Below are 12,894 nucleotides of genomic sequence, written 5' to 3'. Positions count from 1 at the left end.
AACTCTTTAATAAATGATGTTCTCTAATGCAGCAATGTAATCATTTTCTTGAGGCAGATGAACACCATAGCTTGGAGGGGATAAGAGAGGATGAAGTTCAGTCCGCTACATCTGGCTCATCTGCAGCAGCCAGAAGGGCAGATTGTCACTAACCAGGCCGGAGGACAAAGAAGCTGAGCATGCATGAGAAACTGGCCTTGGAATTTCATGAGCGCAACCTAAATCTATTTAAAAGAAGACCATGATATGAAGATGCAAATCCCTCATGTTGAGTTGGCTATGAAGGAGGAGAGAAACAGGAAGCAGCAGCAGTAGCAATGTTCTTCTCAAACCAGCACCAGTTTGGGGTCCCGATATTTCCATTTGTGAATTAAAAACCATGCTGTTTGAGTTCATTGTGAATACAGCATCTTCTTGGTTGAACGTGTAATGTGTTTCTGAGACTGGAAATTACTCTTCCATACACCTCTGGTGCAGATATTAGCTTGGTTATACCGTTGTTGCTCAGGTCCTATTGCATGACGATAGGGGGTGACCAAGAAGTTGATCTGTGCATACCCACTGTCGCCAAGTATGATTCCACTAGGTTGTCCTCTTTTAAGCTGAGCATACAATGAGGCGTTTAGGAAAATCCTTGAGTCATGAGTTCAATGTGCAACAATGTTGGAGAACTGCAAACACCATGTACATTTATTGAGAACCAGTTTTTACGATTCCTGTACTCCACAGCATCTGCTGTAGAGGGACACTTGATGGAAATACGACATTCACCTACACAGCCAATGATTCCAGGGAAGGTCCCATATTCATAGAACTCTACCTGATAGTTGGCTTGGGCATCAGCATCAGGGAACTTGATGGAATTGTCTTTCAATTCACATATAGCATTGCAAACTCTGTGAACTATGTTGCATACAGTCAGTTCACTTACACCACACAAATCTTCTGTTTCACAATGGAAGGTTCCAGATTCCAAAAACCTCAAGTTGACCAGTACTTGTAGGGAAGGGCTTTCCCCTAAGAGAGTCAGATGAAATTCTTGGCTCAAGCAAACAAATGATGTCAGCTGCATTTGCTTTGTATATACGGAAACGGTCACCGAAATTGATTTTATCTAAATCATTCAGTGTGTTGATCCTGTCTATAACCGCCCTTCTGTCTGGCCTTGGTAGCGCTCTTTGATCGTCATTGAAATAGTCCAGGTAAATCATTCTCCTCCATTGCCAAGGTCAACCTGGGGGCCAACATCCATTAATCTGACGTTAAACCTTCCTCTGGACATGTTTAAATTTAGCCTGCACTTAAATCTAGATGAACTAATTGTCCTTCTTGAAATCAGACTTTAAATCTAGACTAGGGCAAATCTGAGACTATTTTAAACCATATCTAAGAAATGCAATTTCAGTTAGTCCAGTTTAAAAGTGCAATTTAGGTTGATACTGCCCCCTAAAAAAGGTTAAAGGTGCTACACAGGATTTATTTTTTATACATATAATTTTTGCATTGTAATTTCCAAAAAGCCATAAAATATGGCACTAATAGTGGATTTATTGTGTTTCACATTATTACTTAGCCACAAGTGTTGTGATATTCGCCAAACTGGGAAAACTTGTCAAACTTTGTGGCTGTGTTATCTAAGGAAATCACTCATTTCCTGGTTGAGAAAAATCTGCACTGTTCCGGTCAATTTGATCATTGTACCATCTAAACAAAAAAGTATAGCTGTTTGAAGCTAGTGGACCAAAACCTATGTTGAATCATAGATGGTACAACGATTCCTGACACTATGCAGTGCTTATTTGTTTTACAAACTGAAAGTGAGCTAACAGTGTACAATGTTAGCAACCAAGAAATGACAAATGTCCACTAGATAACACAGCCAAAGTCAGAACAGCTTTCCCAGTTTGACAACAGATGCTGCTCCACCATCAGGAGAATTCAGTAGGCGAACATCCCAGCAAATCACAACACTGGTGGGTAAATAACTGAAACACTATCATTAAAAACTCTTTGCACCACACTCACATGCTAGCTTAACATAAGGAATTTGAAATTATTTATACTTTTACGTTAGATACTTAGTAAGTATATTTAAAACCAAACTTTTATCCAAGCAGTATTTTACTGGGTGACTTTTACGTGAGTCATTTTCTATGTTACACAAATTCATAACACCAAAATGTTTGAGACTCAAGCAGAACAAATTATTCTTAGTTATTCTTCCCCAAGTGCTCGAGCGTGCAAACTCGACGACTCGATACCATGTGGATGATGTCATGTGCGTAGTACTACAATATTGGGCCAGTTCGTTTTGCATGGCCCGGTGCCCCTTGTGGGTGGAGATTTCACGTACGGACCAATGGAATGGTCTAAAATAAACAAACTCGGCCCACCAGGCCATGCAAAACGAACTCGTTAATGTACATGATCCATCCAGCTGTTGTAGAGATCGGCGCTCCAGCACACGCACTGGGTTAGCATAGCTAGCTAGCGTTACCATTTATTAGCTAGGCTAATTAGCTATGCTACTACGAATCTGGTCTATAAGTAACAACATTAGCTAACGAACATAGTATACACAGCACACTATAAGAAATGGCTGACATAGTCTATATAGCTAACGTTAGTTAACTTGCAGACTCACCCAGGCGATATGACTTGTCCAAGTTGACAGCATAGCTCTTTCACCACTCCAGCTCGGTCCGATTTCAGCTTCTTCTCTGACAGCCGATTGGGCTGTTCTGGCGGATGGGACCCGTACTCCTTCTCCGGTGGGATGGGAGCACATAACGCCAATACCGAGTCCACATTGACGAGGGAACCGGGTTTGACTTTCCATTCCAGCAGCCGCATTGGACGCGCTGCTATTGGGCAGCGGATCTCCGCCACTTGCGCCATGGGGCCCTGTGCTGCCCCGCCACCGCCGGAATCTGCGGGCTCCTCCATCAGTTTCGCGCTTCGAATCCCTTTAAACTCTAGGCACAGGTCAAGCAAAGATATATATCAGAGTCGCGGGGAATTCGGTTTATCATAAATTATTGAAACTGAGCTAAGAAACAAAAACCAACGTACCGCTGATGTTTGAAACACAACGATGCACAGACCCGATAGTTTAGCTTCTTTCGCTCTTCCCGCCCGTAAACAGGAAACACAAGACTGAAGCGGCGACGACAGTCAGAGAGCTTCCGGTGGCTCTGATGACAGAGGTCCTTTCTACTTTCACTGAGTTCCACAGTTCCACGTCAATTTAAATACGTTGATCAATGGAAGGAACAGCAAGCTTCCATTTGTGTTTGAATAAATGTGTCAGTTTGAGAGTCATACACAGCATGTCAAAGAGAAGTTGAAGTTGGGATGATCATGTAAACAAAATCCCAAAAAAAAAATCTAATGGAAGATGCAACATCATGCTGTTTTGTTTTCCACTCACACATTGTTTTCTAAGCCTTTAAAGCTCTGGGGACATCCCTCGATGGGCCCTACCAGATATGATGTAAGATGATGTAATATATAAATCATGCATCTACTCCTGGTGACAACTAGTAGAGTTGCTACCAGTGATGTAAAGTCACATGAAGGCCTGGTCCCAGTAATTCGCACATTGATGCTAATGTAAACAGTTATCTGTAATACATATTATTCAGGCTATGCCCGTGATATGACGGCTGAGATGCTGGGAAGGAGGATCACACATGTATGTGCCTGTTTTATATTTGTTTAATAATCTCAAAATGATAAAGTCAAGACGCAGTCAGTAGTATTTTATCGTTATCGTTTAAAACAACAGTGTTTTAATTCCACAGACCATACTCTACTACCGTAAACATGACTTTAAACAAGGTTGTACAGAGACCGCACACTTGAATCGTTTCCGTTACATGTTATGTTAGCGACATTAATTCATTATTTACAACGTCCATTTCTGATTCACCCATACAAATACATGCATTATTCTGTACATTGGTGATTTCAATGAAAAAAACAATGACTTGGGTTGATTCATTGACGCTACCCGAAGAGGATATCGAGTCAAGTCATGATTCTTTTCACTAGAGAAGCTTCGGTCACATCTCGTCCATTTGTCACGTGACCGATTTCGTGCACCTTCTGCCAGTCAAATCATTTGTAGCAGTTCAGGAAATCAAGAATGATCTGAAACAGGAGGTGACAGGTTACATTAGAATGGTGACTACACAGTTTTAACTCCATATTAGTGAGAAGAGATCACAGTATAGGTTGAACATGGCAGGGGAGACCTTCAAAGCAGTGAGTTGAACTGTTTGTTATATGCCCTTGCCTGCTAGCTAGCCAGACGCATATAGCTTCAGCAAATTCAAACTCGACATTTAACTGTTTATGCATGTATGGCTTAAATGTAAAAAGTAATGACTATGTATGTGTGCGCGCTTTGTATGTTAATATTTTTCTTCATAGTATACATGTTTATTTACATATCACACTAACAATAGTTCTCATTCCATGAACTACTCTCTCTGACTCCCAGGAAATGAGCGTGGACACAACGTTAAATTCTCCTGATGCAATGTATAACCGCCATACTAAAATTAGAGCTCGATGTACAATCTCGCTAAAAGACAGTGTGATGTGCCCTAATTTTGAGATTGTGGTTTACCCTCCATTATTTATAAGTTGTCACGTGTTTTGGTCAATGCCATGGAAAGTGTGTGTGGCTCTCTCATTAGGCAGGATTAGGTGGCTGCCTATGGCGCTAGGTTTTTCTGAGCTACACTGACCAAGACGCATCTCCAACAAGACCTAAAACCTCACATAATTCTGCCCCAAAACAATGTCAATTTCTCTCAACCAGTGGCATATGAGATTTTTTTTTTTTTTTAGGTGAGCGCTGATGCCGCCCTGTGATAAGAAGTGCCCACTTTGTCAAAGTCAGGGATGCAAAATATGTATCTTGTCCATTCCCAGTGTGCCTCTCCAGGGTGCTTGTTGGAGAGGAGAAGCACTCCACTGACATTCCTTTAAAAAACATAATGTAACACAAATCATGGAGCAGATATAGCATATGGTAGAAAGAGTGTGGCCTTTAATGTAGCCTACAGGGTTTAGGAAAAAATGTATGACAATGTAATGAGAAACTTAACATCATGCAGGTTTCTCTGATCAAATAGCCTAACCTAAATGGGGCCTGATCAAATTTTTTTTTTAAATGTGCTGACATGTTAACATATCTGAAACAGGTCAAAGTAAAATGGACACTCAGGCTACTCACAACTGCTGTCCAGGAGTTTCATCCTGTGGGCTAAATGGTCATGATCAGTGGTTTCAAGTTTGTATCCGTACATTTTTTACGAGCTGATCATAGCGGAAAAAAGGGTCGTCTGCAATTTTTTTTTGTCTCGCCTAGGGTGGCAGAACGGTCAGGACCGGCCCTGGTGTGTGTGTGCATGTGGTCAGGGCCCTGACATAGAGCCTCTATTTATAAATCTATTAGTCTGGAAACAGTTTGTCCTGTGAGAGACCGTTAAGAACAACAGCGTGTTCTAGCCTATGGAGAGTGACCTTGATGCAGTCCACACTACCAGTCTACATGTTGTTCAACTTAACCTCGTAACATGAAGATTTTTTGTTTTTCTCTAGTTTTCTAGGGATGAAGGTCTTTCTCAGCAAGTCTACTGTAACTGGCAAAAACAGTGGATTAGTTTAAAGTTGATGCTTCAAAGTGACACTGATTGTGGTGGTGTTTTTGTCTTTCTGTAGTTACGGTTGTGTCATTTGGCCCTGCTGGGAAGATGTCCCCGTCCACAGCTACAACTGTACAGGTCCTTCAGCTCACAAAGGTACTGAACTAACTAGAATGGCCCATCTCCTGTTTCTATAGTGCGAGTCAGCTTGATGTACAAGTACACCCCTGGACAGGACACCGAACTATACATGCTGTTACTTAAATACTAACCTTCTAGAAAGCAACTGCAAGATTGGTGAAGACATGAGCATTTCAGCAACACTGTGCTGCACATTTCTTTCCGTCAGGCCAAGGAAGAGTCTAGGGTTGTTCTGGAAGATGTTTTTGGGTGTTCCCGTGGTGGTGGGAGTCCAGTACGCCCTTGCGGAACCTAGAGAGAGACGGAAGATGAAGATCTTGGTGAAGGGAGTCGGTCGCTTCTGTAGGTGGGTCCCATCATAACAATAATATCACCATCCTTTTTGTATGTGATCAAATGTTTTGAATAATTTCCTTTTGGAGTTACACTCAATCCATGTCTGTCTCTACAGGTCTATATATGTAGGACTCTATATCTCAGTAGATTATTGGTGGACCTCCAATGTGATGTTACGTGGTTTGGACAAGGTAAGTTTGACAGAAATATTGGGTGCGTTCCTCTGCCCAGGCATCGCTGAAGCATTCCAGATATTACAGTGGCTAGATAGGTATTTTACGTATCAGCTAACCACATATGTTATAGCAATCTGGTGCCTGACGGCACAGTCTAAGACGAGGCACGAAACCATTGGTTGACGCATGCAACGTCTGAGCAGGGCAACGGGACCATTATGAATTGTGACAGGTCTATCTGTGTATGTCTGCTAAACAGTGGCGTGAGTCTGCAACGATCTCAGTAGTTCAGTCAGGACACTCACGTCATCTTCCCCTCCCTGTTTTGCCAGAGCAGCCCATCGTTTGTGGCAGGGATGTCATTGTGCCATCAGAGGGCAGCAGATGGCATGGTGGAGGGAGCGGTGCAGAACGGGGGGATATACGTTAAACTGGGACAGGGCCTGTGTGCTTTCAACCACCTGCTGCCTCCTGAGTACGTCAAGACACTGCAGGTCCTGGAGGATAAGGCTCTCAACAGGAGATGCAAGGAGGTGAGACCTGCAGTACTTTGTCTTGTCAAACATTGAAGAACAGTTCATGCTCGGCATCTGACCGTAAGGTGCTACAGAGGGTAGTGCTTACAGCCCAGTACATCACTGGGACCAAGCTTCCTGCCATCCAGGACCTATATACTCTGCGGTGTCAGAGGAAAGCCCCAATAATTGTCAGACTCCAGTCACCCAAGTCATAGACTGTGTTCTCTCTGCTACCACACGGCAAGCAGTACCGGAGCGCCAAGTCTAAAAGGCTCTTTAACAGCTTCGACCACTCAAGCCATAAGACTGCTGAACAATTAATCAAATGGCCACCCGTACAATTTACATTGACACCCCTCCATTTGTTTTTTTTACACTACTACTCACTGTTTATTATCTATGCATAGTCACTTCACCCCTACCTACATGTACAAATGACTGACTAACCTGTATCCCCTCACATTTACTCTGTACTGGTACCCCCTGTATATAGCCTCTTTGTTACTTATTATTTTTGACTTAACTCTTTCTTGAACTGCACGGTTGGTTAAGGGCTTGTAAGTAAGCATTTCACAGTAAGGTATGCACCTGTTGTATTCAGTGCATGTGACAAATAGTTTGATGAAGCAATACGATACAAGAGGCTGTAGTGAAAGTGATAAAGCCATGCTTGTAGTTTTGTCACAGCTTTCAAATGCCTCTTCACCATTCATAATGCGAGGCTAGAACAAGCCATTTTATAATGAAAAGTGTTGAGGAACATTCTTCGATTAAATTGCCTGGTTTGTTCTACCAGGTAGATGCTCTGTTCATAGAGGACTTCAACACGACTCCAGACAAGATGTTTAAGAAGTTTGAGTATGAGCCCATAGCAGCAGCCAGTCTGGCCCAGGTCCACAAGGCAGAGCTGCAGGACGGGACTCCTGTAGCTGTCAAAGTGGGTTCAGGTTAACTATACTACACATTCAGCCACAGAATTAAAAGTATACTGTGCTTGATTTACACTATTAAATAGGGGTCACCTCACCTGGTTAAACCAGGCTAGGTGTATCTCTCCTGATTCTGAATAGTAACAACTCTCTTCTCCAGGTGCAGTACATAGACCTCAGGGATCGGTTCGACGGTGACATCAGGACTCTGGAGATCCTACTGGACGTTATAAAGTTCATGCACCCCAGCTTCGGCTTCAGATGGGTCCTCAAGGTAAGGGCTCAAACTTGTCTGCCAACTTGGTCAAAAACTGTATTTTATTTTATAGGACATTTATCGGATAATACCCGCAGAGCATGATTAGAGACAGCCCTAGACATGGTCCCCTAAACTAACCTAATGCTGGCATTCTCTGACGATTTTAGGACTTGAAGGGGACATTAGCTCAGGAGCTGGACTTTGAGAATGAGGCCAGGAACTCTGAGAGATGTGCAGAGGAACTGAAACACTTCAAATTTGTCGTCGTGCCAAAGGTGTACTGGGACCAAACCAGCAAGGTGAGAGACGGAACTAGTCACTGCTGTAAATCACGATGGCTGCATTCAGGCAGCCCAATTTTTTTCTCTTTTGACCAATCACATCAGCTCATTTTTCTGATCTGATTGGTCAAAAGACCAATTAGTACAAAAAAATATCAGTATTGGGCTGCCTGTCTAAACACAGCCTTTGATACCTTTTTTGACCACTTTTGTATTATTGTACTGTAATAAACAAAATATTTTTCCTTTAGAGAGTGTTGACTGCAGAGTTCTGTGAAGGCTGCAAAATCAACAATTTGGAAGAAATCAAAAGACAAGGACTTAGCTTGAGAGATGTAAGTGCCTACCGTGACACAAAAGCCTTTGTCTATTATCATTAGTACTCCGATGAATGTATAAACCGTTTTCTCTGGCTTTTCAGACTGCTGACAAGCTGATCCGTACGTTTGCAGAGCAGATATTTTACACTGGCTTCATCCACGCTGACCCTCACCCTGGCAATGGTAGGGTTCAGTTTCTACTGAACTCTTAACATGCTCATTTATTGGTGTAACTTGCACCAGGGCAGTTTATGAGACGTTTTTTTCGAGAAATGGGTCACGTTGATAATAAATAACTACAGTACAACAATATTTGCTTAAAATGACTTGATGACCTTGAATGCATGTTATCTGTACCATGTCACAGTGCTTGTGAGAAGAGGTCCAGACAAGAAGGCAGAGCTGGTACTGTTGGATCACGGCCTATATGAATACCTCAGTGAAATGTAAGGGTCATAATATGCCATTCAGCAGACACTTTTCTCCAACTCAACTCACAGTAGTGTGGATACATTTTAGATCCTGCATGTTTTAATGGTACAACTTGTATGTTTTACTATCAACTCTAACCTTTGACTCTGTAGTGACAGGGTAGCGCTGTGTAAACTGTGGAGGTCCATAGTCCTGAGAGACGATGCTGCCATGAAGCGGTACTCCAACAGCCTGGGGGTCAAAGGTGAGAGGACCACTGTCATTTAGGCTTAATAAAGTGATTTTATTTCAAGCTGGTTCCTTCATTTAAACTGAAGTCATATGCCTTGAACAAATCCAGTCTCACAACAAAGACCTGCTTACAATATCCTATCAGATTACTTCATCTTCTCTGAGATGCTGCTGCAACGGCCAATCAACATGCGGGAATTGGGCCTGTCCAACATCCTGAGTCGTGAAGAGACAACCTATATGAGGGACATGGCTGTCAATCACTTTGACAACATCATGGTTGTGCTCAAGTCCATGCCACGCCCCATGCTGCTGGTTTTCAGGAACATCAACACTGTCCGCAGCATCAACATCACACTGGGAGCACCTGTAGACCGATACTGTGTCATGGCTAAGAGGTTAGTAGCAGCAGCATCACACTGGGAGCACCTGTAGACCGATACTGTGTCATGGCTAAGAGGTTATTAGCAGCATCACACTGGGGGCTCCGGTGGACAGATACTGTGTCATGGCTAAGAGGTTAGTAGCAGCAACATCAGGCTGGGGGCTCTGGTCGACAGATACTGTGTCATGACTAAGAGGTGAACAGACAAGTGTTTCACATAGCAGCAGTTGTAGATGCTTACTAACCTGTTGTCCTGTCTCCAGCGCTGTGCAATGTTGGGGGCGGCTCCAGGCAGAGAGGCCGGGTGTCCTTCCAAGGTTCAGGGTGTTGCGATGGGTGCGGGCCACCTGGGAGAGCCTCAAGTTCGAGTGTGCCCTGAGGTAACGAATTATCCTCAACACTATACCCTCAGTAACCACGTTTCCATCCACAGTTTTAGGCAATTAAAGTCATACAGTATAAAAAATAACAAATTACGACAGCTGTGATGGGAATTGGACGCTTCGATGCAATTCTATAAATGCCGAAAGGTAATTTGTTCGTTCGAAGTGGTGGGGTCACCTTAAACACCTTTATGCGAATATGTGTGTGTGGTCTGCCCACTACGACTCGGGGAAAGCATGACGTTTATTAGGCTACAGATTAAATAATTTATGACCATCACAGGGTGGGTAGATATCGAGGGTCCTTTTCTGGTGACATGATCGATGCTTGACTGCCGTTTGACGAATGCAAAAATTCTCGCACTTATCCATAAATCTCATGTAGACTAGCCTAACCACTATGAGCTCTAGTGTCAAGACCAGTGTAAGAACATTTGCTATTTAAACAACATTTGTGACAACGCGATGGAAACACATTGAACTTGAGATTTTTATTTATTCGGTACATGAAAACTGAAGTGGAAAAAGTACTTTGTGCAATAAATCACGTACTGAAAAGGTATCGGCAACAAGTGAGTTTGGAAACACCACCGGTAGTAAAACGCATTTTCTTTATGCGGATTATTGAATACTTGCACGAAACTCTGTTGCCAATTTGATGGAAATCTAGCTAGTGGCCAGTTTTTGGTACACCGATCTAGTACCAGGTCTGACCCTCCCACCGTACCTGCCTCCAGATCACCATGTATTCTTTGGGGTATGGAACCGTTTCATAATTGGTATCAAGGGACTTAACATTCCCTACACCACCACTAACAGCCTGTACCGTTAACACCAGGCATGATGAGGTTATTGAGTCATGCTGCTTACTGCTGGTAGCGTAACACAACAGGGATTCGTCAGACCAGGTAATTGTCCAGTGTTGGTGATCGCGTGCCCACTGCAGCCACCGCTTGTTTTAGCTGATAGGCATCAACCCCGGTGTGGGAGTCTGCTGCAATAGCCCATCCTTTACAAGAACCAACCATTTGTGTGTTACAAGATGCCGTTCTGCACACCACTGTTGTGCCATTATTTGCCCGTTTTGTGGCCCATCTGTTGGGAACTGTCTTGTGTGCGAAGCCCAGGAGGCCGACCGTTTCGGAAGATACTGGAACCAACGATGAAACCTCGCTCAGTCGCATAAGTCACTTGTTTTGTCAATTCTAATGTTCAAACAGTAACTGGATGCTTGTCTGTCTGCATTATATACCAAGCCATGGCCACATGACTGTCTGTAGGCGCTAACCATTTCTGAGAAAGGGGTGGTGTACCTAAATAAACTGGCCAGTGTATAGCAGTAGACCCGGCTGGGTAGGTGTTGCTACAAACATTCCCCAAAATACATAATTTGGCATTTTTAGTTCCTACAAAATTGCCTACATTTCTTTCCATTAACTTCAATCATTGTATCTTCCCAGGTCTGAGATGGCGATGATGAGTCTGACAAGATCCCTGCTGTCTTTGTTGTCTTACTTCAACCTCATATCGCTGGACGAGGAAGTTTACCAATACCTGAAGTAGAGGCCGACAACCCATACCTCAGCTGCATACCTGATACTAGTGACTCCTGTTTCAAGCTCAAGAAATGCAACCCGTTTGACAGGACATGATAGTTGTCAAATGGATAGATGTGCTTCCAAAATGGTGCTATGCATTTCCCACATCTACAGATTTTATGATGTAGAATCAGTCAGGACAGAAAACGCAGTAAACACAGCTCCAAGCCAAGGACTTGACTCACCAGCAGTCATTTCATTGAGGAGCACTGTCTCAGTGCTGCCAATGAGTATGTGAACTGACATGACATTAACACTATTTTATTAAACACAGAGCCATTTAATATTTGACCTTTCTTTCACTGGGGTTGAATTTGATGGCAGTATGTGATTCCTGCTGTGACCAGTCAAGATTGTGCCTTCATTGACTGTCTTATTAATAGCCCGTTTAGGCACTGAGCACATTCAGGCCTTTCAACCCTCCTGTTGTGTGTTTCATGTTAGTGTTCCCGGTCCAAAATGACCACCCCATTATAAATCCATGAAAAGATCTAAGAAGTTGAACTTCCATTTATGGCTTGTAGGCCTCATTGAACTGAATTCATTTGAGTAAAAAAAAAAAAAGCATGTCTGGATTATAACATACTTGGATGAAACGGTGCTGTTTAACAAGGACTCTCCTCACCAGTGTCATGATCAAAAGCCTCAGTATATACACTGCTCAAAAAAATAAAGGGAACACTAAAATAACACATCCTAGATCTGAATGAATGAAATATTCTTATTAAATACTTTTTTCTTTACATAGTTGAATGTGAATGACCTCACTACAAAGCCTGGGCATGCTCCTGAGGTGGCGGATGGTCTCCTGAGGGATCTCTTCCCAGACCTGGACTAAAGCATCCGCCAACTCCTGGACAGTCTGTGGTGCAACGTGGCATTGGTGAATGGAGCGAGACATGATGTCCCAGATGTGCTAAATTGGATTCAGGTCTGGGGAACGGGCGGGCCAGTCCATAGCATCAATGCCTTCCTCTTGCAGTAACTGCTGACACACTCCAGCCACGTGAGGTCTAGCATTGTCTTGCATTAGGAGGAACCCAGGGCCAACCTCACCAGCATGGGGTCTGAGGATCTCATCTCGGTACCTAATGGCAGTCAGGCTACCTCTGGCGAGCACATGGAGGGCTGTGCGGACCCCCAAAGAAATGCCACCCCACACCATGACTGACCCACCGCCAAACCGGTCATGCTGGAGGATGTTCTCCACGGCGTCTCCAGACTGTCACGTGCTCAGTGTGAACCTGC

At 43.4% G+C, this 12,894-nt stretch overlaps 2 protein-coding genes across 10 annotated transcripts in view; one reads left to right on the top strand and one right to left on the bottom strand.

Moving 5' to 3' along the window:
• LOC135552081 (RNA polymerase II subunit A C-terminal domain phosphatase-like) overlaps positions 1–3,155 on the bottom strand; it is a 124,345-nt gene extending 121,190 nt beyond the window's left edge. For 3 of the 4 annotated variants that reach the window (XM_064983470.1, XM_064983472.1, XM_064983473.1), the window contains exons 1-2: positions 3,073–3,155; positions 2,645–2,975 (exon numbers count right to left, since the gene is read on the bottom strand). In XM_064983470.1, the coding sequence (XP_064839542.1) occupies positions 2,645–2,946 (302 nt within the window). In that variant the 5' untranslated portion in view covers positions 2,947–2,975; positions 3,073–3,155. Of the gene's footprint in view, positions 1–2,644 lie in introns of all 4 variants that reach the window. The other variant, XM_064983471.1, reaches the window with a different exon arrangement.
• A 475-nt stretch (positions 3,156–3,630) lies between these two features.
• On the top strand, positions 3,631–11,930 carry LOC135552082 (uncharacterized aarF domain-containing protein kinase 5-like). Of its 6 annotated transcripts, XR_010457404.1 has the most exons (16): positions 3,631–3,694; positions 5,734–5,813; positions 6,007–6,144; positions 6,250–6,325; positions 6,643–6,843; positions 7,625–7,765; positions 7,918–8,031; positions 8,184–8,315; positions 8,549–8,632; positions 8,719–8,800; positions 8,985–9,063; positions 9,202–9,293; positions 9,426–9,678; positions 9,929–10,045; positions 11,305–11,401; positions 11,509–11,597. XR_010457404.1 is itself a non-coding variant. In XM_064983475.1 (15 exons), exons 1-15 carry the CDS (start codon positions 3,659–3,661, stop codon positions 11,609–11,611), a joined length of 1,728 nt encoding a protein of 575 aa, XP_064839547.1. In that variant the 5' UTR covers positions 3,631–3,658; the 3' UTR covers positions 11,612–11,930. The 6 variants fall into 6 exon arrangements, 5 of the variants coding, with proteins under 5 accessions (XP_064839547.1, XP_064839550.1, XP_064839549.1 ...); XM_064983475.1 differs by lacking the exon at positions 11,305–11,401 and having other exon boundaries at positions 11,509–11,930; XM_064983478.1 differs by having other exon boundaries at positions 11,305–11,602.
• Positions 11,931–12,894: the final 964 nt, after the last annotated feature.

Source organism: Oncorhynchus masou, chromosome 13 (assembly GCF_036934945.1).
Source record: "Oncorhynchus masou masou isolate Uvic2021 chromosome 13, UVic_Omas_1.1, whole genome shotgun sequence".
Taxonomy (NCBI): domain Eukaryota; kingdom Metazoa; phylum Chordata; class Actinopteri; order Salmoniformes; family Salmonidae; genus Oncorhynchus; species Oncorhynchus masou.
Note: the sequence above shows the minus strand (reverse complement) of the source record. Positions and strands in the feature narration are given on the sequence as shown.